Raw genomic sequence first — 27,132 nt, forward strand, 5'->3', positions numbered from 1 at the left:
CGCTCCCTCTTTTGCTGGCTTCCTCGTCCTCCAGCTGAGCGCTCTGGTGTCGGGCGTCCCTCAGCTGTTCGCTCTGTGACAGCCCGCTTCTCTGCTGAGCCCCCCTCCCGCAAGTGTCCTCTTTCTCCTTTGATTGTGCACTGCACACGCGCGACTCCTCGCGCATGCTGAGTTGCGCACTTTTGTTTGGTTCCGAGAGCCATTTTTGTAGTGCGTGGCTGGTGGGGCATGACTCTACAGGGCAGGTACTGACCTTGAGGGTTGGGCGCTCCTCGCCACCACAGCGTCCTGTTCCTTCGTGCAGGTAAGGCCCTCTTCTACCTTCTCCAGCGACTTTTCTACTTTTGTTCCAGTTGCTTTTATTTTCTCCTTCTTGGGAGCCATCTTCTTTCTCTTCTCTGCATCTTTATCTTCTATTTCTTATTTTATTTTTGTTATGCTTTGCTTTTTCCTAACTTTTTTTCCTATTTTCCTGGAGAGGGCTGGTTTTCATGACTGGCCACTACTCCATCCTGTGACTCCAGCCTCTCTTCCCATCTTAACACTTAATCAGTATCATCTATCATGAGAAATTTTCAAACTTTCCATCATATCTTCCATATTCTTATCTAAATTATTAAAGTAAAATATTGCCTTGATTAGATCATTATTCCTTATAACAAAATGTAAATTCCTTCACAGTATTTTCTGCCCCTTTTAAAAATTTAGAGTGAAATTAGGCCCCCGGCCAATATTTTTTGTACATAGACAAATATTCACAGTTTGTCTCAATCCTACATTCTAGAATAATCCACCTTTGAAAACAAGAAGTTTCCCCCTCATTTCTCAAGGAAGCGATTCTCCACGTGCGCAGAGAAGAGCAAGTCAAAATGCTGCAGCTTTTTTTGGTGTCACTCATCATAAGGCACTGGGTCTTTCCAAACGATCCCACACCCTGCAACCAGACCATTTGGCGGATGTGCGAGAGGTTGGTGTACATTATAGTTTCAGTTTTATTGGTCCCTTTATCAACTGCCTCTCTTCTGAATCAGAATACTATGGGTTCAAAACCACTCTAATGACTTGAACTAGGTTGAAAATTAAAGTAAACTTAAGTGGTTAAGCCAACACTATTACAGTGCCAGCAACTCTGGTTTGAATCTGGTGTTGTCTGCAAGGAGATAAAAAAAATAAAAAAAATTCTCCCCACGTCTGTGTAGGTTTCCTCTGGGAGCTCAAGTTTCATCCCACTCTTCAAAACATACAGGGGTTGTAGGTTAATTGGGGTATTAGGGTGGCATAAGCTTGTGAGCCAGAAAGGCTGTTAACATGCTGTATGTCTTTTTAAAAAAAAAACCTGCTGACTGAATATTTCATTGTAGGAAATAATTTCTTCCAAAATAGATGTTAAAACCAAATGAAATGGTTAGCGCAACGCCTTTGAAGTGACAGCGATCGGGACCAGACTGGGGATTGAATCCCGCGCTGTCTGTAAGGAGTTTGTACATTCTCCCCGTGTCTGCATGGGTTTTCTCTGAGAGTTCCAGTTTCCTCCCACCTTTTAAAACATACCAGGGCTGTAGGTTAATGGTGTTTAAATTGGGACGTGTCTAAATCGGGACGCACGGACCTGTGGGCTGAAAAGGTGCTGCATGTTCAAATTTAATTTAAAAAAAGCCTCATCTGTTCTCATAGATGTGAAAGATTCCATAGTTATTTCCAACATTTGTCCTTCAGTTAGCAATAGAATATCATTATTTGTGGGAGCTTGCTTTGCTCAAATGGGTTCCTGCTTTTCCAAAATTATATTTGTTAATTCACTTCAAACACACTGAGATAGCATAGTGGCACAGCTGGTAGAGATCACTGGATATGAAGGAAAAGGTAGCAAATTGGCATTTAAAAAAGGTCAATTATGCCCCTCAAGGGGCCAAGCAATCTATTCATGGTTCTGATTGAAGTTGTCAAGTAACCTATGTGTTTCTGCATTTGTATTCATCCAGGCAAGTGGAGAGTATTTTGTCATACTTTCAGCAAACCGTATCGATGGCAGAAGGAGTTTTAGAGTTTATTAATAAGTCGATGTAGAGTGCTCATCTTCTGATATACTGTTGGAGCCACAGTATTTATTGCTGGTCCAGTCATGCCCAGCATATGTTGATGCAATGGGTTTTGGCATTGATAACAATATTAAATTTTGGGAGTGGATGGCTAAATGCCCTTTCACAATGGAGATTGTTTTCAGCTTGGCATGTTGCTTGTCAATTAGCAGCTTGTATGTAAATGCTGTGAACTGCTTCATAAACTGAGAGATTGCAAAGAGAAGGGAAGAAAATTTGTGCAATCACCATAACCATTCCTAATTCTAACATTAAAATGAAACCATTGAAGATGTTTGGGCCTAGAAAACTACCCTGAGAAATTTCTGCAGCTAATAATTATCGAACAATTGCAGCAGTCTTCATTTGTACCACAGATACTCCCATTATTCTCACCTTTTGCAAAGATTTTTTAATATCTCACATATTCAAAAGCAGATTTGATATCAAGGAAATTGTTACTTCATCGCAGCCCTTGAATTCTTCTATTCATGGTTGGACTACTGTAATGGTTTGAAAACCAAAACTGAGCAGATTATGATAGGTAATTCTTTATAGGAGTTCCAGTGACATTTCTATGACTTTGACTGAGGGAAGGCAGAATAAAAAGCCACAATTGATTTATTCAGTCTTTGCTATGACCTATGTGAAAAAGCCATTTTATGATGTCTTAATTGTGAGTCAAATTGGCTTATGTAATGGTGTGGTCTTTGATTAGAGATAGCAGTGGATTATGTATTTGATTCTTCTGGTTTCAAATGATTATTTCCTCATTTCTTTTTGTTTTAAACATTTCTTCGAGAGCAGAATCTTTATTAATATCATGAAAAGTGTTTGGAGGTATAATAAAAAAACTGAACAATATGAATGTGGGGTGTGGTGAATATGCAAATAAGTTATTGGGGTTATGTTCAGTGTTCTAATTTATGGAGAATGCAGTAGGTGAGTCTATGGCATCTAATACATACCATTCAATTATATTTTGCTTTGAGTAGATGATGAACCAGGCTGAAGGACAACACAAGGAATTGGTGCGAACTATCGAAGGACTTCCTCCCTTTGGAGAACATCTATCAGCATTGAACCAAGATCTCCTTATGCTCAAAGCCACCACAATGGCAACAATGAATTGTTTAAGTGATTGTTTCCATATTCTCCACCTTCAGCAGGCAGCCAACCAGAAAAGTTCAATTTCAACATGTGAACGAGGTAGTTTCTTTTTTCTACCACAATGTTCTTCAGATATTATTGGAAGTGATCTGTTTAAACTGAATAACACTTATCATTTTTATGGGTGGCTGGCCACTGATGGTACTGTTGCACTTTAGTGAAAATTTTCAAAGTTCTCCTTTCAGAAAATGTAGGCTGTGGTCATTAGTGATCCTGTGCTCATTTCTTAGAATGTGACCTGAGAACAGTGCCACTTGGAGCATTAGGAGATTACGATTACTCTTTGTCTAAGTAAGGCAACTTGGTTTGGGTACTGCAGCTCTTCAATCAAACTTGGTGTACTTCAGCCCGTGCAAAGGTCATGTTTCAATGTATACTAATATGTCAGTGCAGAGCTGAAGCAATATCCCTGTGCAAATGACAAATTAAGCCTGTCAGTTTATCAGAGTGAAGTTAAATATTCCAGGGTCTGTGTCTGTATTCTAGTGTATGAGGCTACTTTTTCCTTTTAATCAACAGCACTAAATATTTATTGAATATTATAAGATGACAGAAAAGAAGGATTTGTATGGAAATTAGAAAAAGTTTGAACAGGTATTGAGGAGCAAAAAGATGGGAAATGGCTAATGTAGTCAAGTCAAGTTTGTCATTTGATTTTACAAGTACAACCTCACAAAACGGTGTTCTCTTGTCCTCAGTGCAAAACACACAGACATACAACCAGACATAACACATTTACAGACAAACAATACATATGCAGGACAAGTATTCATCTATAGAAATAAATACTGCATCATGAGTGTGAGATTCTCAGACAGTTAGTGTGAGCAGTTCCGTTGGTCGTTCAGCTTTCTCACTGCCCTTTGAAGAAGCTGTTCCTCAGCTGGCTGGTGCTGGCTCTAATACTCCTGTATCTCTCCCGACAGGAGCAGCTGTAAGGAGTTGTGTGCAGGGTGGAAGGGACTTTCAATGATTTTGCGCGCCCTCTTCAGACAATGAACCCACTAGATCATGCCAGTGGAGGGGAGGGAGATACCAGTGAACTGGTGGATTGACCTCTAATCCATTTCTCTGCAGTAACTGTACCACATCAATGCCGCAGGCCAGGACACTCTCGATATAGCTCCTATAGAAGGTTGACGTAATGGTGGCCAATCGCCTTGCCTACTTCAGTCTTCTCAGGAAGTGCAGTCACTGTTGCGCTTTCATGACAAGTGAGATGTTGAGTACCCACAATAGGTCACAGGAACTCTCTACTCTCTGCTACAGAGCTGTTGATGTGTAGTGGTGGATGGTTATTCCAGGACCTCCTAAAGTCCACTATCATTTTCGTTTTGCCCATGTCGAGACTCAGGTTGTTACTCTCGTGCCACTTCACAAGATTTTACACCTCATTGTTGCTGAAGAGGCCAACTACTGTTGTGTCATCTGCAAACTTGACGACACTGTTGGATCTGGATCTGGTGATGCGGTCGTGGCTCAGTAGTGTGAACAGGAGTGGGCTGAGTACACAGTCCTGAGGTGCACCGCTGCTCAATGTGATGGTGCTGAACATCACGATGTAAAAGATAGTCCAGAGAATTCCATAAATCAGTTGCGGTTATAGAGTCAATATATATGAAGGCTGATTAGATGAGAAATAGAGAGCATAAATAGCAAACATTTTGCCTCTTCTCATCTCTGCAGTATTTAATTACTCCAGGACATCTTAATTGTATTCCTATCAAGGGTCAATGTAACATTTTCCTTCTCAATTGCTTACTATACCTCCAAGTTAACTTTTTGTAATTTGTGTATAATAACAGCCAGATGCCTTTGATCATGGATATTCCCTCATCATTTAAAAAAAATATATATCTGCACCTATTCTTTAAACCCAAACAAAAACTGGCTTTGAAGTTTAGACTAACATTCTGGGCTAAGAGAGTAAATTTGACATTGAGGGTGAGATGAATATTATCGGGTGGTACAAAATAAAAATGAAAAGGAAATGTCTATGCTATGCCTGCTTTTTTGTTGGCTAACTGGGGCAATTCATGCTATTCGCCTATACAGTCAAGATTCCTTATTACTCCACCGCATTGACAACTACTTTGTGGCTGCCGTGTGCATTGATGCTGAGCTTGTCAACTTTATCCACTTTGCTGCCAAGTTCCACACTGACTTCATATTCACTTGTTCCATCTCTAGCAACACTCTCTCCTTTCTTGATCTCTCTGTCTCCGTCTTAGGAGAGAAGGTCTCGACAGACGTCTTCTACAAACCCACTAACTCCCACAGTATCATAACTATGCCTCTTCGCATTGTGTCCCCTGTAGGCATTCCATTCCTTTCTCACAACTCCTCAGTCTTTCAGGATTAGGTCTTCCATGTCAGATAATCCGAGGTGTCCTCCTTCAAAAATACATGTCTTTCTCTCTACTGCCATTGGCTCAGTTCTCACCCGCACGTCCTCCATTGCCGACAAATCTGCCTTAGTCCACCCTGCCACCATGTGCATGGAGGCAGGGTTCTCTTTGTCCTTGCTTGCTGCCATACTCTACTGGTCTCCACATCCAACATATCATCCTATGTTATTTCTGCTACCTACTGAATGATCCCACCACTAGACACATCTTGCTCTCTCCTCCTTTTGCAGGGTCCGCTCCCTCCACGACTCCCTTGTCCACTCATCCCTTCTCTCCAATCATTTCCTTGGTACCTGTCCCAGTGGCCGTGGGAAATACTAAACTTGAACCCATGCATCCTCCCTCACCATCATTTGGGGCCTTGGGGAGTCTTTTCGGGTGACATGACACTTAGCTTGTCATGGGGGTTGTCTGCTGCATCTGGTGTTCCCGTTGTGGTCTCTTCTGCGTCAGGAGGACTGGACGCATACTGGGAGATTACTTTGTTGAGCACCTCTGCTCTGTCCACCGTAATGGTAGGGATCTCCCAGTGTCCACACTGGCATACAAAAACAGACCTTAGAAATGTGTCCTCTTTCCCAAAGAGACAGCAAAATGGTCTTCCTTATTTGAAAAGCCACTGATTCTGTGTTTCCCCCTTTCCCAGGAGTAGCACACAACAACAGCACCAATTCTGGTTACTGTAACTTCACCCTTCCTTTCACAAGGTTTCAACCCTTGTGTCACAGGTTTTTGACTTCTGTACTCTCCAAACTAACTGATTCCTTTGTCTCTCATTTTGATAATATATGTGTCACATGGTATGTGACATAATTTCTGCCTTTGAACCTCATAAGGTTTTTTGACTCTAATATGCTAAAATCATTCAAGTCCACTTGGGTTTCAAAGAAGTCTGCTTTCCTCAGATCTAAAATGGCCATGCATTTAATACAGGTGCTTCTGATATCTCAATAACCATCATAAATCCTTTTCATCTTCTTGCCTCTAACTTCAATCAGCATCCACTTTTGTCTCAAACTGGCTTCTGTCTTCTATTTCAAATTGTGTTTAAAATGCTAATGTGTTGTCTTTGTGCCCCTGTAACCACCCAAACAAAATTACAAAGAATACTCTACAATTTACTTTACTAAGATATTTTTATGTATGAGGAATATGTTTTAACATTAAACGAAAGAACTAAAAACACAAATATGTTACACACTGTAGCATAGTGACCTGGATTCAGGTATGCAAGATGCGATTTCAAGATTTGCAGTTGACACAAAATTCAGAAATATGAAGACTTTTTACTTAAATTATTCATTTTTAGTGACTGGATTCAGATACACAGTATGTGATACCAGGTCATAGTAAGAATAACATACCTTATACCATACAGTGGAGATTCAATCCAATATGTACAACAATCATTCTACAATCTCGAGATCCACATCAAATCTCCCTTCTCCAGCCTTCAACCTGAGAGTATTTCAACCAGAGAGCATTCCAACCCAAGGGTATCTGTAAATAAATCTGTGAAAGAGGCAGAATAAACTGAGAAGGCTGTAACATTTTTCAAAATGAATGGGATCCTTGAGCATAACTGAGTACAAGACATGGTAAATGTTTATAAAATGCAGGTTGGACCTTGGGGGAAACATTGTATTGATTTCTGGGCCTGAAAGGAAAAATGTCAAGGTCTTTGAAGAATTGACTTGATTTGCTAGAATTATTCCAGAGCTGAAGTACTTTTGTTGTATGGAGTGCAAATTTGAGTTACTTCTAGATGAGATGCCCAGTCTTATAAAATCAACATTCCAAAGATGGGGGAGAATCACCATTAATAACAAACCTAACTAGATCAATGATATAAAATTGTGGCTTCAAGAGGAGGTCAGAAACACAATATTCACAGTGTGTGATTCTCCTCCTGACATGCCAAAAAAACATTTACAAAGCATGTAAGGAGTGTGAGGTCATATTCTCCATTTGGCTGGGAGAATGCTCATCCAAAAATAGGCAGAAAATTTGATGTCATCCAGGACAAAACTGACTACTTGATCAGTACTCCATCAGCACCTGCAAGCATTTATTCCATGCACTGCTGTAATGTGGCTATAGTGTGCTCAATTTACAAAAAGCCCTGCAATTATTTGCTTAACCAACTCTGACAGAGCTGTTTAATCCCATAATCTTTACCTTTAGTTCATTTATTATTTTATTATGCTTTTTCAACCTGATGAAACCGTGTCTCTCCAGACCATGGAGCATGCACACAAACGCACAATATACTGTACATCAAAATTGCAAATAATCAAGATAAATTCACAAAATATTTGGGATGATTTTCACAGTTATAGGATACTGTTCAACAGTCTCGCAGCCTTTGGGAAGAAGCTATTCCCCACCCTGGCATCTCTGATTTTGATGCTCCTGTACATTCTTGATGGTAATGGGTTGAAGATGCTGTTCTCTAGATGGAAAGGGTCTTCTATAATTCCTTGAGCCCTATTTAGATGCTCCAAATAAATGTGTGTACTATTCTATGTAATGTGTGGTAGCCATTTAACCTTCCAATCAAAATTTGGGAGGATAGTTACCTTGGTCGATAGGAGAAGATTAAAATTCAAAATGCACAGCATACAAATCAAACCTGGATTACTGAAACAATGTGGCTGCAGTACCTGCTGTGCCACTCTGGTGTTGAAAGTAGATGAGGCACAGGACTGGTCTTGATATTGCTTTTGTTTATTTTATGTTCTTAAGCTGGGATAGTTTTACCGAGATAAGGGAAGACTAGAAAGATTCTTTTTCCATCCACACTGCATCCCTCCAAGCAATCAATTAATGTAAGCAGAGGAATGTTTTCCCATGAGAATAGAAAATGATACAGATGCTCAGATGACTGAAGTCATGACACCGATAATCTGCTAGTTCTCCGTGCACTTCTAGAGGAGCGAATCTAACAACAATAATGTTCTTTTAGACGTTTCATATTTTTGAATGATTGTCTTGACAATTTTGATCATAGTTTTCAAAAAAAAAACTGAAACCTGGTAATTTTGATGTATTTTTGTAGCTGATGGTTTTAATAATTTATTAGGAAGCAAGACCACTCTGGTAACAGATGAAGCAACCTGAGATCCATGAAACAGTAACTGGACTGTTTTGCCAGGGTTACAAATTGTAATTCTCAACTGTCACTGAAAAATATAAATTATTAATTCACAATATATGGTAATAATTGTGACCATAACTATGTCTTTTAATTTTTGGTTTGCATTTTAAACTCGCACCACATCAAATTATTATTTTTTGGACTGGTTCTTCAATGCTTTAATATGTCACACTTACTTGATTTTCAAGATGTGCTTAAAACGATCAAGTTTCAGAGGGTTTAACAGGCACAGATTAAAATGAATGCTCCGTTCAGTATCTTGATACCTCTGGTGACGATAGTAGGCGGTGCATCAGACTTCTTTCATTCCCTTCCCTTTTGTAGGTTTTGTTTGAAACTAATCGCATTTCTTAGTCACCAATGGTCACAACTTTCTGCTGGTAGAGATTATGAAAAAATTCGAAGCACGCTTGCCATTTGTTTCAGGGACAACAATTGAATGGTTGGAACCCAAATTCTCACTATCAGACCACCTCAAGAACGGAAATGAACGTCAGTCATCAATTGAGAAGACTCCGTCAAAAGCTTCTGAACACTACCAAATGACACAGGTAAGATGGTTCAAAAAAAAAATAAATCTTCTATAACTTTCAATATCTTATGTCCCTTTGAGTTTAAAATGCTGAGAAACCACATTCTTCACCAGAAAATACATAGTTTTTTAATGAATATTTCAAATATAGTTATGCATTTCTCTTATGAATAGTTTGATTTTAAAAAAAAATGTTGATATTGTTTTGGATTCATTCCTGTTACAGAATGTTTTTTTGGGTGTGGTTTACTTCAGGAATGTCTTATTCTTTTGCCATGGGCACAAGGTAGAAGGTCACCTATAACCTAAAAGTATACTTAAGCTGACTTAAAATTCTTAAAGATTCATTCTTATTTTGATCTCCAACAAATACATTTTATTGTCAGCTGTAGTTTGAAGTTATATTTCCATTTAATACTTGATCATTTAATACTTGGGCATAATTATCAGAGTTGTGATCAGTACAATGCTATTACAATCCCAGTGACTGGAATTCAAATCCGACGCTGTCTATAAGGAGTTTGTATGTTCTCCCTGTGTCTGCGTGGGTTTTCTCTGGGTGCTCGGGTTTCATACCACCCTTCAAAGAAAAAATAAACAGGGATTTTTAGGTTAATTGATATGGGGGGGGGGGGGTGGCACAGGCTCGTCGGCCAGAAGGGCGTGTTACCGTGCTGTGTGCCTAAATATAAAATTAAATTTACCATGCAGTGTTTTTAGATTTCAAAAGCCAAGTATCTATTTACAAAATATTGTAGAATAGCCAGACACTTTAATGTCAGCTTACCCTTGTATAGTTTTCTGCAGTGTAGGAATTTTTATGTCGCAAAGTTTAAACAATCTATTTTGTCAAGTTATTTACATCAGAGTACCATAAAGGAAAGACTATTATTCTTTTTTCTTTCACCTTCACTCTACATAAGAAAAAAAAAATGGGTCCGTAGTTTTGTATGTGAATTAAAAAATGCAAAAAAAGACATACATTTTGAAATGCAATCTCTCCTTACAGAAATGTCCTTGCATACTTTTTCATCATTTTGGGAAGTGGAGTGACCAATTCAATCTTGCTGAGCCAGGGTTACAAGAGAATGCATTAGGCAATAAGAAAACTATAACTTTCCCTCTGGTACTTCATTACAATTTTCCTAAGGTCTGTATTCTCAGGAATCACCAGGCTATCTATTTGAGCTGCTTGAGCTGCTTCCTGTTGTGCCAGCTAAATTATTAAACGATTGTTCTGTTTTTAATCCTTGTAACCACATGCTCTTGCCGTCCCTTAACTTCCTTGTACTTTTCAAGCGTGCTCTTCGTGCTCCTTCTCCTGTCATTATGTTGAAGTTAATTTTCATTACAAAATCTTGTACTCTTAACATCAAAACAGTATCTCTCCCAACTTTTCCCTTCATCCCACCTGTAATTTTCAGGGCATGAATTTCAATTGGTATTTAGACTAACAATCGGAAAACATTCTTTGGACATGATTGCTGATTGCAAATTCAGGGCTGTGGTTATTGACTTTTTTTTAAACAAATTAGTTGACTTGTTAATCTTGCTTAACCATAAACAGTTAGTTACATAGTTCTCTTTTATTAATTTAAGTGTGTGAAAAGTGGTTATGTAATATCCAATTCCCTCCCATTGTCACCTATTCAGAGAGACTGAATCAGTATCTAAAAGAGCTCTACTGCAATGTATTGTGGATTATTCTTATTTGCATGATATGTACAGGAGAATTGATATATGAGAAAGTTTGTATATTTCAATTAAGTCTTATTTGTTTATGAAACACTGCAGGCCATTTGCTCTGACAGTAAATCAGCATGAAGAGAAATTTTAATGAAATGTTCAGAATTGTGATTTTTGGTTTTTGATGTTGGGTCATCAACTAAATAATTACTTTCTTAATATTAACTTTTTAAGTGTTTAAATCACTGATTAATTCAACACATTGTAGACGATCCCTGGTACAGTGCGAGTGGGAAAGGGGATGGTTACATTCATAGAAACCAGTCTGCTTCGTGATTTTCCAAACTGCATGAAGAAATGCGAGTGAAAATAAACTGTATTCAATTTTTTCTAATTAGTTTTTATTCTGTATACCTGATTTTAGGTTTGGTAGCGAATTGTGATTTTCCACAGGATGAATGTAATGTGGGTGCACCTGTACATTGTATGTCTTATCTCATTTCATAAAGTTATTTTGTGTACTTCCTAGGTGCTTTGTAGCCATTAAACAGGATTGCAACGCAACAGAGGTGATCAGTCATAAGAAACTTAAAAGGACCATTTCCGCTCAGACTTTCAAATATTTTCCTTTGCTTCTGAAGTACTCTTTTTTTTCCTGTGAATTATTTATTCACTATATGATTTTGGTAACTTGCTATATTGTGAACCAGCTTCTTTTCAGTTCTCAAACAAATGAATTTTGTTTTAAAGCTTATAATATGTAAGAGAGTGTCAACAAGTGTCACATAAAAGATACCAGTAGTTTGTCACAAACACTTTCCGTGGTTTGTAAGTTCATGGTTACCGATTCTGAAACAAATTTATTTGATGACAGTATTTTGACACAATACTTTTAAATGTTTTATCAGTCTGAGATTTTGGGACAATTGGATGTAATAACTGCTTAAATTTTCATTTTTGTTGTTTGGTTCAACATTATCCCATTTTCTTTGGTTTTGCATGCATGTTTTTATACCCAAGTTATTATCTAAGCTGATCTGGATCAGGTTTTGTTGAGACATGGAAATGTAGAGTATTCAGAAAGCCCAGGTATTGTAAAGTCTATTTTGTGGTAAAGCTTTCTTGTGATTCACTGAAACTTTCTGAAAGACTATTTCAGTTTTTTGTCCACATCTCTATGCCTAAGCCAGGTCACTATTTCTTGCCTGTTAAGTGGGTTGCTGCACAGACTTGAATCTGGGACATTTCTGTCAAAATCCATGTCAACGAAGCTCGTGATGGATCTTGCGTTCTAAAAAACATACCAGGATCCAACTACATTTAGTCATCTTTATTGCTGCAGATATTTTGAGCTGTGCTGATTCAGCTGTGAATTGGAGGACTGGTTGACAAACATCACTGGACAACAATTATTTTCAAAAGTTTTGCTTCCTGAAAGGAATTTGGGGATTATTATAGACAACAGTGAACCGGTGCAGACTCGAAAGGCCAACATGGCCTGTTTCCGCTCTGTAAATGGTTATATAGTTATATATGATTAACTTCAAGATGAACACTCAAGGTAATTTCAGATTTGCTGTATCACTTAGGAAGGCAGAGAAAAATTAAATGAACTTTTATTGAATTTAGCATGTTTAATTGCATAATGATGCTGACACAAGCTTTCAGGTTGGCTGCACATATTACACAACAAATGTGAGAAGCCCAGGATTTGTCTTGGTCACCAATTTTAAAACCGAAATGAAGGGCTCATTGGCTTTCTTAATAAGTGCAGTAATCCTGCTTCTTTGAGCTTTAAGCGTGTACTCGCCAAAATGTAACAGGATATGGATTACAAAGAAAGATTGAACATATTAGGTCTTTATTCTTTGGAGTGTAGAAGGTTGAGAGGGGATTTGATAGAGGCATTTAAGATGATGAGAGGGATAGATAGATTTGATGTGGATAGGCTTTTTCCATTGAGTGTAGGAGAGATTGAAACAAGAGGTCATGAGTTAAAGGAAAAAAGTTTTGTGTTGTATCCAAATTCACGTTAAATCAGGACTTGTAAAATTGGGGTTTCATTTGTATTTCTATTTCAGATTTCTAGCATCTATATTCTGCTTTTCAACATGTATGGTTAAATATTATTTAATATTGTAACTTTTCAAATTTATGTTGCACTCACTTGCTAATACTGTGCATGATTTAGTCGTTCAGTGCAATAAAAAAATTCCTTGTATTCATTCTGTCATTCTGAATCTCCTACTCCTTGTATAGTTCAGTGGTTAGGGCACTGGTCTTGTATACCAGGGGTCGCAAGCTCATTCCTCGCTGGTGCCTCATTTCTGTGAGGGGCGACTCTCTGTCTTCCTTACAGTAGATAAAGTTAAAGAATTTCATGTGAGTTGCATTGTAAATGTGGTATTCCATGAAAATAATGGAACCTTTACCTTTAATCTTTATAACTTTAAACATAGATGCCCTACTGCTTGTAGGGCTCTGTGGGATGTCCTGAAGATAGGAAAGATGCTCTTCAAATACGGGATTGTTCATCCTTGCTTTCCAGTGCTCTAACTGATATGATGCCCAAGCATCAATTTCCTCACATTCCATGAATTGCCAGTGCACTGAAGCAGTGATTTACTTCTTGACACTTTGGACTCTGGCCATTTTTAAACTTACATAATATATACTCTGGACTGGATCCATGAGTAAACTACAGAATGAACACTAGTACAAAACAGGTGCTGGTTGGGTATAAAACCAGTCCCAGAAAACAGGGGCACAGTGTCCAAAGGGTTGAATCTTCTATAAGTTTTATCTTCTACTTTGTTTGCATTAGATTACTTTCATCAAATAGGGACTTCAACCAACAGAAAGGATATTCCAAATACTCTCTTGTCTATTTTTCAAATGCATTAGAAGCTCCCATTTTATTCCACAAACTACAAGAACTATAATGTTGGGAGAGGGGGTGGTGGTGGTATTGCTTATGACAAATGTCATGCAAGGCCTTTCAGGTGGTTCAATAATTAAAACTAAATGGTACAATCAACTGGTAAGGCCCCAGATCAAAACTATTTTCTCTAGTGGGTGAGACAGTATCTGCTTGAATATACCAAAATTTCCACTTGTACTTACGTACAGTTCTAGTCTGGTAATGCATATGTATGGCTATTACTTCTTTGGTATATTATTGAACCCCACTCTCAAGGTTTGTACATTTAAAAATGCCCAATGATATGCTTTGCAAGAAGGGAAACAACCAGGTTTCTGATCAAAATCAGTGCTCAGGAAGATGAAAAGAAAATTGACTACTATTACCATGTTGTAGTGTGACTGTCTTCTTTGGTTTCTTAAATACAAATTGTTGTTGAAAGTATTATGTTATGGGTTTTTAAATCATGCTTTACATCCCAAGTCCTTACATCTGCAATGAAAGAGAAACTGAAATTGAACATAGAATATTTTGCTTCCTTTTATAACATGTACAGTATATTGGCTCATAACCTCTTCTACAATATTTAAGTTTAGAATCAACTAAAAATAAAATGTCCATTACTGGTCATAACATAATTTTGTCTGCAGGAACCTGAAGAAATAAACCCAGATGATGAAATGGATGATACCATTGAAGACGAGGAGGAAGAAGATCTTGGAGTTGTTGAAGAACAGCGTAGTGTGATATTACACTTATTATCTCAGCTGAAGCTTGGAATGGATTTGACACGAGTAAGTACGTAGCATGTTATCTATTAATGTGGTATGCATGACAACTTGTAATACTGTATTTCAAGGGCTGTGAAAGTATTTTTAGATGTGTGTTTTGTTTTTAGCATCACAGGGTTATAAAAATAATAGACATAAGACTGCAGATGCTTGAATCTGGAACAAACAACAAGATACTGAAAGATCTCCAAATCGATTATCATCTGTGGAAAAAGACTTGATATTTTGGGTCAAATCCCTGCATCAGGACCAAGTGTGCAGAGGAAAGATGGCTGTTGTGTAGAAATGAGAGGGAAGGGTGAGACACAGGGTGATTGGTGGAACCAGATAAATGAGGGATAGGCAGATAGATCCAGGTGGGCGAGGGAATGGGGAAGGTAAATCAAGTGAGTAACTGGTAGATAGAACCAGAGAGAGAGGGTAACAAGATTGGGAACAAGGTGGAAAAGGGGTGTAAAAGGCAAATAGAGAATCTGGGTAGACTGATTGGAGTAAAAATGAATTGGATTACTTGAAATTGTAAAATTCAATATTCCCATTGTAAGTTGAAGACTTGTGGCAGAGGAGAAGATGGAACCGATAGGTCAGTGTAAGAGGGGGAAAAGAAGTTGAAATAACATGCAACTAGAAACTCAAGATTGCCATTGGAGAGCAGAGTTCAGGTGTTCATCAAAATATTCACCTAGTCTATGCTTGGTCTTCTAGAGGAGGCCACATCATGAACACTAAATGCAATAGCCTAGATTGGAGGACATGCACATTAATCTGTGTCTTTGTGCTCTCCATTGGTAGCTACTATAAACCCATACAGCCTACAGCCACCTTGACTTCATCTCCTCAAGCCCTGTCTCCTGCAAGCTCGCCATCCCTTTTTCTGAGTTTATGCACTTTTTGTCACATTTGTTCTCAAGATGGGGCTTTTTTCTCTAGAAATCTGAAATATCCTTACTTCCTCCCTCACCACCAACCAGGGACCCAAACAGCTCTTCTGAACAAGGTTGAGATTTGTGCATACTTGCTTCAATCTGACCAAGCTCAGATTAGGTAATTATTTTGTAGAGTGCCTGCGCTCTGAAAACAGTAGCCACGGTGAGCTGGTTGCATGTTATTTCAACTCCATTTCCCATCCTCACACCACTACCAATTTGAGGAAAAATGCAAACTATTCTTATTCTGTTTTGGTAGCCTGTAGCCCAGAGGTATGAACGTTGAATTGTAATTTTTAGAACTAGAGAGCTTGATGAGAGGGGAGGGATTTAAGAGAGGCACGAGGGGCAGCTTTTTTCCACTCAGAGGGCAATTCATTATCTCAAATGAGCTTCCAGAAGAATATAGCAAAGTTGGTACCATTTTCTGGATATTTGGTCAGATACGTGGATAGGAAAGGTTTAGAAAGTTGCAAACCAAATGCAGGCAAATGCTATTAGTCCAGAATGCTAAATTGGTTGCCTTAGATGAATTTGGCTGAATCTATGACTAAGTTGTCTCTTACATCTGTCCCAATATTCCTTCCTGCCCATCCTGGCTTCATTTACCAATTTTCCTCCCTTCATCTGGTTTCATCTGTCACCTACCCGCCTCTGTCTTCATTTCTAGATGCTATGTTCCCGCTGCTCTCTGTCATGTTGCATGACCCTGACCAAAAACATCAACTGCCCCTTTGCTACCACAAATGCTGCTTGACCCACAGTGTTGGTCTAGCTCTTTGTTTTTGGATTCTATCACAATGCAGACCAAGTCACCTTCATTTGTTTATTCATACCATAACTACTGCACAGTAAAGACGAGATAGAGTTTCTCCAGGAGCAGATTACATAACTAGGAGTTAAATATTGTAATAATACAATAAAAATCCATGACATACTCATGCACATATGTTCTAGGAATTGAGGAGCCTGATGGCTTGGGGAAGGGCAGCAGTTTTCCTTCTCTGCCTTTTCCCCATTGAACACAATACGGCCCAGAGGGCAAGGTGGCACGGTTAGTGTAACAGTTAGTGCAACACCTTTACAGCACCAGCAGTTGGGACTGGGGTTTGAATCCTGTCCTGTCTGTAAGGAGTTTGTACATTCTTCCTGTGTCCGTGTGGGTTTTCCCCTGGGGAATTCTGGTTTTCTCCCACTGTTCGAAACGAACCAGGGGTTGTAGGTTCATTGGGTGTAAATTGGGCGGCTTGGTCTTGTGGACCAAAATGGCCTGTTATTGTGCTGTATGTCTAAATTTTAAAAAATATATATTTTTAAGTTTAGATTTTTGCCAAGTATTTTACAAATTTCTCTCATGAATATCACCATTTAATCTGCTTGCACTATCTTTTCAAGCAGAACTTCAAAGATTTTTAAAAAGTACAGTGAATTATAGACACAAAGTGAACTTCCTTTCCTGGTCAATGTAGTACATTAGAAACATAAATTGTAACCTCAACTAATCTGGTATCACTTAAATATTTATCTATATAAATTAAATCTGGAGTTGCATGACAAGATAGGCCAAAGTCTGTATAGTTTCCGTAAGAGAAAATCTTGCCTACTGCAATTTTTTGAGAAAACCACATGTAGACCAACAAAGGTCAAAAGACCTTTGACAATGTGTTGCTCATGAGGCTGCTTAACGAGATGCGATCCAATGGAATGACAGGAAAGATAGTAGCATTGGATGATTGGAAGTGAGAAAATTGGCTGCTGGTTACCAGGGGTGTGGTAGATTAATGATTTGGTTTGCTGAATAATGGCTTTGTGTCTAGGTTTGCAGAGATAAGTAGAGGGGTAGGTGGTCAAGAGGAAATGGAGAGGCTGCAAGCAACTTGGATAGATTAGGGGGATGGGTAAAGAAGTGGCAAATGAAATACAATGTTGGAAGATGTATGATCATGCACTTTGGAGGAAGGAATAATGGATTCTCCCCAATCCATCATTAGCCTCCAGGTGGTGAAGAAGGTGAATGCAATGTTGGCATTCATATCTAGAGGAATAGGATATTGGAGCAGGGATGTGATTTTAAGGAGTTGCAATGCACTGATGAACCTTCATTTGGAGTATGGGGTACATTTTTAGGGTCCTTATGTAAGAAAGGATGTGCTAGCATTGGAGAGGGTTCAGAGAAGATTCACAAGAATGATTCCTGGAATGAAGGGATCAGCATATGAGAAACATTTAACTGCTCTTGGTCTGTACTCCTTGGTGTTCAGAAGAATGGGGAGACCTCAGAAGCATTTTGAATGTTGAAAGGCCTTGACAGAAGAAATGTGGCAAAGTTGTTTTCCATGGTAGGGGAGTCTAGGACAAGAGGACAAAGGTTCATGATTGAAGGATGTCCATTTCAAACGATTTTCTTTTGCCAGAAGTGGTGAACCTCTGGAATTTGTTATCTCAGGTGGCTGTGGAGGCCAAGTAGTTGGGTGTATTTAAGGCAGGGATTGATGGATATCTGAATAGTCAGGATGTCGAAGGTTATTGGGAGAAGACAGGGAAATGGGGCTGAGTTGAAGAATGGATCAACTCATGATGGAATGGCAGAGTGGGCTTGATGGGTTGAATGTCCTAGTTCTGCTCTTTGTGGTCTTAAATATGAATGCTGTAAAGTCTCCTTATCAGGCTGCATCTGTGGAGAGAAAACCAGCTAGCTCTTCTTAGTGAAGACTTTTTAATCAGACAAACCTTGACATGAATTGTTTCTCCTTGCACAGACAGTGCCCTCCCTAATGTTTCGAACAAGACACATTTTGCCTTTATTTGTTTGCCCTGTGCTCCACAGTTTTAAATTTGTAATCCAACAATTCAAATGTCATTAAAATGAATATTCCAGACTTTATTCAAGGTTAGAAATTACAGCACTTTTTATACATGATCCTGTTATTTCAGAGCACCATAATGTTTGGGACTTTTGGCTTCACATGTGTTTGTGAGTACTCAGGTATGTTTAATTTCTTCATTGGTGCAGGAATAAGTGAGTGAGGCTTTGATCACCTTTGAGTCATAGTTGCCATAAAACAGTAAAAGGCTTCTCCCAAACCTTAGGGTTACCAAAATAAAGAGTTCAGAACATCATCAAGAAGAAAGGGCATACTGGTGAGCTCAGTAATCACTAATAGACTAGTATTCCAAGGAGACCTCCACTGCTGACGGCAGAAGAATTCTCATCATAATGAAGAAAAATCCCCAAAAGTATGTTCAACAGATCAAAAATCATCTTCAGGAGGCAGGTGTGGATATGTCAATGACTACTGTCTGCAGAAAACTTTGTGAAAAGAAATGTGGAGTCAAGATGCAAACCACTAGTTAGCCGCAGAAAGGATGGCCAGATTACAGTTTGCCAAGAAGCATTTAAAAGAGCCTGCAGAATTCTGGAAAAAGGTCTTACAAACAGATGAGACTTAGAGTAAACTGTATCAGAGTGATGGGAAGAGCAAAGTATGGAGGTGTAAAGGAACTGCCCAAAATCCAAACCTTTGCCATGGTTTGAATCTTGCAACGTAGCCTCTGTATTTCTCCTCGTGAAGTCTTCTGCGGACAGTAGTCATTGACAAGTCCACACCTGCCTCCTGAAGAGTGTTTCTGATCTGTCGGACATGCGTTTGGGGATTTTTCTTCATTATGATAAGAGGAGATCTTGTATGATTACTGAGCTCACCAGTACGCTCTTTCTTCTTAATGATGTTCCAAACTGTTGATTTTGGTAATCCTATGGTTTGGGCGATGTCTCTTACTGTTTTATTTTTGTTTTTCAGCCTCATAATGGCTTCTTTGACTTACATTGGCACAACTCTGGTCCTCATGTTGAAAAACAGCAACTACAGATGCCAAAGGTGATCAAAAGCTTAGAAGCAAGCCTAGTTCTCTTAAACCTGCAAAAATGAAGCAATCAAACATACTTGAGTACTCAAAAACCTATGAAGCCAAATGTCCCAAACATCATGGTGCCCTGAAATGAGGAAACTATGTATAAAAAGTACTGTAATTTCTACATGGTCAAACCAAAATGTATACAAATTACCTTGGATAAAATCTGGAATGTACATTTTAATTAAAGGTTACGGAGAGAAGGCGGGGACGGGGTACTGAACTTTAAGATCAGCCATGATCTCGTTGAATGGCGGAGCAGGCTCGAAGGGTCGAATGACCTACTCCTGCTCCTATCTTCTATGTTTCTATATTTAATTACATGTGAATTGTTTGATTGCAAATTTAAAACTGGAGCACAGGGGCAAATAAAGGATAAAAATGTCCCGAACATTATGAAGGGCACTGTATGCTACCTTACAAATATCTATGTTTTACTTTTTTTCTTTAAATTTGAGTTTTTTTTTAATAATTCTAGACCTGGAAATTGAGATCAGCTGCATTGGCTATCTTTGGACGTGTATTTAGAGATTTTTTAAAAAAGATACCTGTTATTACATACCAGCAATGTTGGAAGAGAAGATCTGTGAATCATTAACGTGGTTAGGTAGCCAAAATTTGAAATTCAAACTATAATAGAAGGAAAGAAACACTGAAATGAGTTGGGTTCTCTGCTTTTAAGCTCAGATTAGTGGAAGGTGACATATTTATTACAGCAACACCCAACCCCAACCAACCAATTTTCCCCTGCAACCGCTGCAACCGTGTCTGCCTGTCCCGCATCAGACTTGTCAGCCACAAACGAGCCTGCAGCTGACGTGGACATTTACCCCCTCCATAAATCTTCGTCCGCGAAGCCAAGCCAAAGACAAGATATGAATGTGGAAAAGCAAATGTACAATAGTTTGTAGTTTGAAGTTGAAATACTTGAACTGAAGTATTCAGCCTCATAATACTTCAGCCTCAGAACTGGAGTTCTGAATAAGTAGGAGGAAAAACTAATTAGAGTTGGGGTCTGGGGTGTGAGCAATTACTGATCAGGCATGCTGTTTTTGTTTCATTCTGAGGAGAAAAGCATTTGTGACAAACAATATTCCATTCTACAGTGATTTGTTGGTGTGAACAAGAACATAAAAACAGCCAAAGTCCTTCACCTTGTTAATTTATCTGTGGCTAGATTATATGCAGAAAATTAAACCGGTTTGTCACATGTTAGCAAACTTTTAGTAGAACTAATGTCACATGGACTTTCTGCTGGCCGTTAATGAAGTAGCAGCTTTTTGAAGTTGCTCCAGCTTGCCTAAGTTTTCAACCTTTTTAAGTCCTTATTCTTAAACTTCACATTGCTTATTGAATTTATTTGGATTAACGACTGTAACTGTCTTTAACATGGCTACAAGGTGTGCTGAAGGAACTAGAAAAGAAGAGGATCTTCCTGTTATGGAATTGCTTCAACAACATAGAAAATAATCCTCTGATGAATTACAACAATATAGAAAGAAATTCAGAAAGGAGTTTAAGCAGATGAAAGCAAAATTGGATTCTTTTCAAGAAAGCTCAGAAAAACATGATAAAACGTATTCAAGATAATGAAGCAATTGCAATTGTTTTGGAATAGTGGATGATGTGCAAAAGCAATATAAAAAGCTATCAAAGACAAATGAAGAATCAATGGAGAAGATAATTAACCTAGAAAACAAGTAGAATTCTGGGTTTGACAGAGTTTACGGGGGTGGGGCGGGGGGGGTGTGGAAACCTATTAAATTCTTTAAAAGTTTTCTGACCGAATTGTTTAGACTTGGAGTTTTGCTGACTCTCCCTGCAATAGATTGTGCACACAGATTGCTGGCATCTAAACCAGCTCCCGGTCAGAGACCGGGATTGGTTATAGTGTGTTTTCATGAATTTCAAACTAAGGAGCTTTTAATACGTAAATCTTGTCACCAAGGAATGATTGACAACAAAGGTCAGAAGATTCATATTGTCAAGGATTACTCATCTGAGGTTATGAGTGAACGTGTCACATATAAGAATATTATGTTGGAATTCGACAATCAAAGGGTTAAGCGTCTCTGCTTTTTTGAGTGTGCCATCGGATTACACTGAAGTACAAATCTAAGAAATGATTTTGTTCTGTTGAAGAAGCCCAGAAATTTTTGGAAGATCTATTTTCTCTGCATCTGAGTAACTGTTTCTTTAATTCTCTGCAGATAATTCACTTTAATCTTTGACTGCTTAATTAATAGAATATGGTCTTAATGAGTTAATACCTTGAGTGTTTGAGTTTTTTAAAAAAACTTTTAAAATAAGTTAGTTTATAAAGTTTTAGGCTTTTAAATTCTGATTTAACTATTTAAATTAATATTTTGATATCTATTTATTTAAAGATTTTCTTTTAATAATGGTTAAAGTGTGTTCTTAGTATGTGAAAACATAATGATTATCTCTGCTTCTATCCTTGGCATTAGTTGCAGTAGCTGTGTTTTGTCTCATTTGGAAAACATTTAAGGCTTCACTACAACATTGGAGCTGTGCAAACAGAAGATTCTTGAGATGGGAAAACTAGTTATTAGGATTCCATCTTTCTGTTGGTAGGCTTTCTGGCTTTGGGAGGAGGGTGGGGGGAAGGGGTTAACATTCTTTGGAAGCTGTTTTAGCTTTGTAGAGCTACACTTATTTTCAGTTATCTTATTTTCAATGCCTGTATTATAATTGGAATTTTTTTTACTTGCTTTTTTTAAAAAAAGTTGTTTCAATGAATCAAATTGTTAATTTACTTAGTTTCAACATTAAAGAGTTAAATCACCGTTTAAAACATAATACAATTTTTGCTTACATTAAAAAAAAATTAAAGTCCCAATTAAATTTGTGCAAGAAACGCATGTACACAGCAGCGACAATACATGTCTGTTTAGACGGAGAAATGGGTTGCATTTTCATTCTTCATTTCAGGGTAAATCCAGAGGTGAATCAGTTTTTATAGATCACATAATTCCCTTTGTTCAACATAATGTTGTGTCAGTTAAAAGCAGTTTTGTTATTGTGACGGGAAAATGATATAATAAATTGATAGCGTTTGCTAATGTTTATGCTCTGAATGTGGATGACCTTGAATTCTTTGAACTTTTTTTCATCCTTGCCCATTCTGAGCCTTTACTCATTAGTGATGGGAGGAGACTTTAATTGCTGGTTAGATTCAGTTTTAGACTATCTTCTAAACCAGAAGCCTCTCTCCTTTGAATATTACCTTGTGGATAGTTCCAATCGGCTTTATTCAAACTTTTTAAATCAAAATGTGGTAATATTGATGTCTGCTGGGGTTTTTTCATCCAGAAGATGGGAATATTCATTTTTTTCTTACGCTCATCACACATTCGCAGATCCCACTAAATTGATCTTGTGACATAAAAATAGTCATTTCTGACCATGCTTCTGTGTTATTAATCTTTAAACTTGATTGATCTTCCCCAAATAAACAGATATTGGTGTTTTAATTCTACCTCACAGTTTGGCGGGCAGCAACCTCCTTTGAAGAAGACCGCAGAGCCCACCTCACTGACAAAAGGCAAAGGAGGAAAAACCCAACACCCAACCCCAACCAACCAATTTTCCGCTGCAACCGTGTCTGCCTGTCCTGCATCGGACTTGTCAGCCACAAATGAGCCTGCAGCTGACGTGGACATTTACCCCCTCCATAAATCTTCGTCCGCGAAGCCAAGCCAAAGAAAGAAGAATTCTACCTTTATTTCTGATAAAGATTTTTTTAAAGATCTTGGAGGAACAAATTACTTTCTTTTTTGAAAAAAAGTACTGAGGAATAGATATCCAATCTTATTATCTGGTAGGCATTGGGAGGAAATTATTTGTTAGGCTGCAAGTATTAAGAAAAAGGCCAATAAAGAGAAAACTGATTTAGCTAACTAACTGAAACAATTAGATCAAAAGTATGTTCTGGTTATCGGATTCTGAATTCCATTAATATTAATACTAATAAAATTCAAATTCACTGCCATTAAATACAAGTATTAGACCATATGTCCATCCAGCTTCCCCCTCCCTCCAAATACTCCTTATATAACATACTACGTTCATAAACAATCCAAGCTTTGAACAAAAAAAATGATGAAAAGTACGAAGAAAAAAGTAAAGCAAAACTGCAGAGGCACATGATGGTAAAATGTCTCTAATCCCCTGATTGAAACAGGATGTGAAAAATATTCCGCAGTGGTCAGCATCATACTCCCCACTAACTCACTCGATATACCATACCATCACTTACTATAATAGATCATGTGTATTATAGGTTTAATCTTTGTCCCCCTTTAAACTCTCTCGAAACACAATGTCATTTCACTTATAGTAAAATTATTTCAGTTATGTAATTAATTCAAGTAGCAGCAGCCACCTGTTGATGTTTAGCAGGCAATGAATTGGCATATACCTTTGCTTCATTAGGCTCTGTAAAAAAAAAAAAAAAAAAAAAAAAATTCCTCCCTCCTGGAACATATACTTTCAGTACAGTAGAATATCTCAAAACAAAGGCATAGCCTTTTTTTCCATAGCACATCTTTAACTGGATTAAACTCTTTTCTCTTTTTAAAAAAATCAAAACTTGTGTCTGGATAAAAGAAAATCTTATTTCCTTTATAAATCAAAGGTGATTGTCTTTCTTTCGCTTGCTTTGCTGCCAACTCCAGTATCTTCTCTCTTGTGTCATATCGAAGGAATCTGACAAGTATTGGATGGGACCTTTGGTCAGGCTGAGGTTTAGGTCTCAGTTCCATATGGGCTTGCTCAATCTCCAAATTTCCTTGAAATTCAGCCTGACCCAAAGATTCCGGTATCCCATCATTGCAAATATTTTTTCATATCTTGATTTTCATCACCAACAATCTTGATGTTATTCCATCTACTAAAATTTTCCAAAATGTTATTTTTTGCATTAACTGATGGTTCTTGTGCTTTCTTCATTTGATCTTTAATATTTCGAATCTCTAATTCATTTCCTTTAATTTTCCCATCCACTATTTCAAATCTTGTGTCATCTTGTTGCATTAATCTTTCAATCTTGTCACCATTCTTTCTTACTTCATCTGTTAATACTTCCATAGATTGTTTAAAAAAAATCTAAAAATTGCTTCACTTCCCCAGAAGATGAAGAAACCTGTACCTTTCTCTGCTTTTTTTCTTGATTATAGATCTTTCTTGATCTTTGCTTTTCCAGGTCCTCTTCTTGATCATTGGAGTTGTGAGTATCTTGTATCTTTTTAAAAAGTTCCTCCATTTTTTTGTGTGCTTTGCGCATGCGCAAGGAGTCATGCATGTGCAGAGTCCCTACTTCAATCGATGTCTGCAGCCATTGTCAGAGGAGACCTTGTGCAGCAGTATCCAAGGTCTCCCCGGCTTCTAGCCTCTTTCCTTTGAATATTACCTCCAGGGTCCTTTTCTCAAGGTCGGCCTATCTTTTTTTTCTTGCTCCATTTCTTGTATTGCAGTAAGGCCTTTGTCTTTCTTTGGTGACATGTTAATGTCTTTAGGTAGTTCTTTCTTGTACTTTCTGTAACTTTTATAGTCTTTTTTTTTTGCTACTTTTACTCAACTTTTCCAAGGAGAGCAGGGATTACCAGTCTAACCCCACATCATCAAGAGGCACGCCCCTGAATTCAATAAAGAGAAAAGGTTATTAAGTTGCATGAAAAAAAAACTAAAGTGGATGTAGTTTTCTTTTTACAAGAAACTCGTTTAACGGAAATAGAACATGCAAAATTAAAGAGGGATTGGGTAGGAATGGTATTGTAGTCTGCATGTAATTCTAAAGCCAGAGGGGTAGTGATATTAATAAATAAAAGTTTACCAATTAAAATATTGGATATATCTATTGATAAAACGGGAAGATATGTGATGATAAATTGTCAAATTTATTTGGAATTTTGACAATGATGAATATATATATACACACACGGAAAATAGATGATGGAAAATTTATACAAGATGTTTTTATGCAATTAGCTAATGCATAGGGGAAAATAATTATGGGAGGAGATTTTAATTTTACTTTTGATACGAAGTTGGATAGATGGAATTATGGTTAAAAACAAAGTAGTTAAAACTGATGAATTTTATGAATGAAATGAAACTTGTTGATAGTTGGAGGAAGATGCATCCTGGTATGAGGGATTATTCATTTTATTCCTTTAGACATGACATATTCGCGAATAGATATGTTTTTAATCTCTTCTCAACTACAAGCAAGAGTTCAAAAGATTGAATACCAAGCAAGAAGAGCAAATTATAGGTTATAGATGGAGGTTTTATACTGCATTGTTAAAAAGGCAAGATTTTTGAGAATTTATAAGACAGCAGATAAAATTTTTCCTCGACACTAACAGTCTGTAACCAATAAATTTGTGGTTTGGGACTCTATGAAGGCTTATTTAAGAAGGCAAATAATACAGCTAAGATTTTTTAAAAAGGAACATATGTCTGAAGATAACCACTTTGAAAAAGATATAACAAAGTTGTAAAAAGAATTACAAGAATCAAGTGAATGATGAGAAACGAAGAATACTAGAATTTTAAAAAATTGAAATTTAATGAAATACAAACATATAAAGTGGAGAGAGATATAAGGTAAACTTGACAAAAATATTATGTTGGGAAATTGAGCCCATACAGTTTTAGCATAGCAATTGAAGACAGAGCAATTATCGAGAAAAATAATAGCCATAAAAGAGGAATATGGTTATCTTACTCATAAAAAAGGTGGAGGCATTAGGTATAAATGAGGAGGTAGTGACATGGATTCAGCAATGGTTGGATGGAAGGTGTCAGAGAGTAGTGGTAGAAAATTGTTTGTCCAATTGGAGGCTGGTGACTAGTGGAGTTCCTCAGGGTTCGGTCCTGGGTCCACTATTATTTGTTATATATATTAACGATCTGGATATAGGGGTGGAGAATTGGATAAGCAAGTTTGCGGATGACACAAAGATTGGTGGTGTTGTGGACAGTGAGGTAGATTACCGTAGATTAAAAGGTGATTTAGGAAGGCTGGAGGTGTGGGCTGAGAAATGGCTGATGGAATTTAATACAGATAAATGTGAGGTGCTACATTTTGGAAAGGCAAATTTAAATAGGTCATATACATTGAATGGTAGACAATTGAGGAGTGCAGAGCAACAAAGGAATTTAGGAGTGGTGGTAAATAGTACCCTCAAGGCTGATACTCAGGTAGATGGTGTGGTAAAGAAGGCATTTGGAATGTTGGCCTTCATAAATCGGAGTCTTGAATTCAAGAGTAGGGAGGTTATGATGAAATTGTACAAGGCATTGGTGAGGCCAAATTTGGAGTACTGTGTACAGTTTTGGTCACCAAATTATCAGAAAGATATAAACAAAATAGAGAGAGTGCAGAGAAGATTCACGAGAATGTTGACAGGATTTCAGGGTTTGAGTTACAGGGAAAGGTTGTGCAGACTGGGGATTTTTTCTCTGGAGCGTAGAAGATTGAGAGGGGACTTGATAGAGGTGTTTAAGATTTTAAAAGGGACAGACA

General features: G+C 37.7%; 1 protein-coding gene across 7 annotated transcripts in view; it reads left to right on the top strand.

The window, feature by feature from the left end:
• Window positions 1-27,132, top strand: part of osbpl11 (oxysterol binding protein-like 11) — a 126,314-nt gene that overhangs the window by 64,097 nt on the left and 35,085 nt on the right. For 5 of the 7 annotated variants that reach the window (XM_069935278.1, XM_069935282.1, XM_069935280.1 and 2 more), the window contains 5 exons: window positions 785-967; window positions 3,074-3,287; window positions 9,240-9,364; window positions 10,355-10,495; window positions 14,602-14,745. In XM_069935278.1, coding sequence (XP_069791379.1) covers window positions 785-967; window positions 3,074-3,287; window positions 9,240-9,364; window positions 10,355-10,495; window positions 14,602-14,745 — 807 coding nt within the window. The remainder of the gene's footprint in view (window positions 1-784; window positions 968-3,073; window positions 3,288-9,239; window positions 9,365-10,354; window positions 10,496-14,601; window positions 14,746-27,132) is intronic. The other 2 variants (XM_069935283.1, XM_069935284.1) reach the window with 1 other exon arrangement.

Source organism: Narcine bancroftii, chromosome 4, assembly GCF_036971445.1.
Source record: "Narcine bancroftii isolate sNarBan1 chromosome 4, sNarBan1.hap1, whole genome shotgun sequence".
NCBI classification, from domain to species: Eukaryota; Metazoa; Chordata; class Chondrichthyes; order Torpediniformes; family Narcinidae; genus Narcine; species Narcine bancroftii.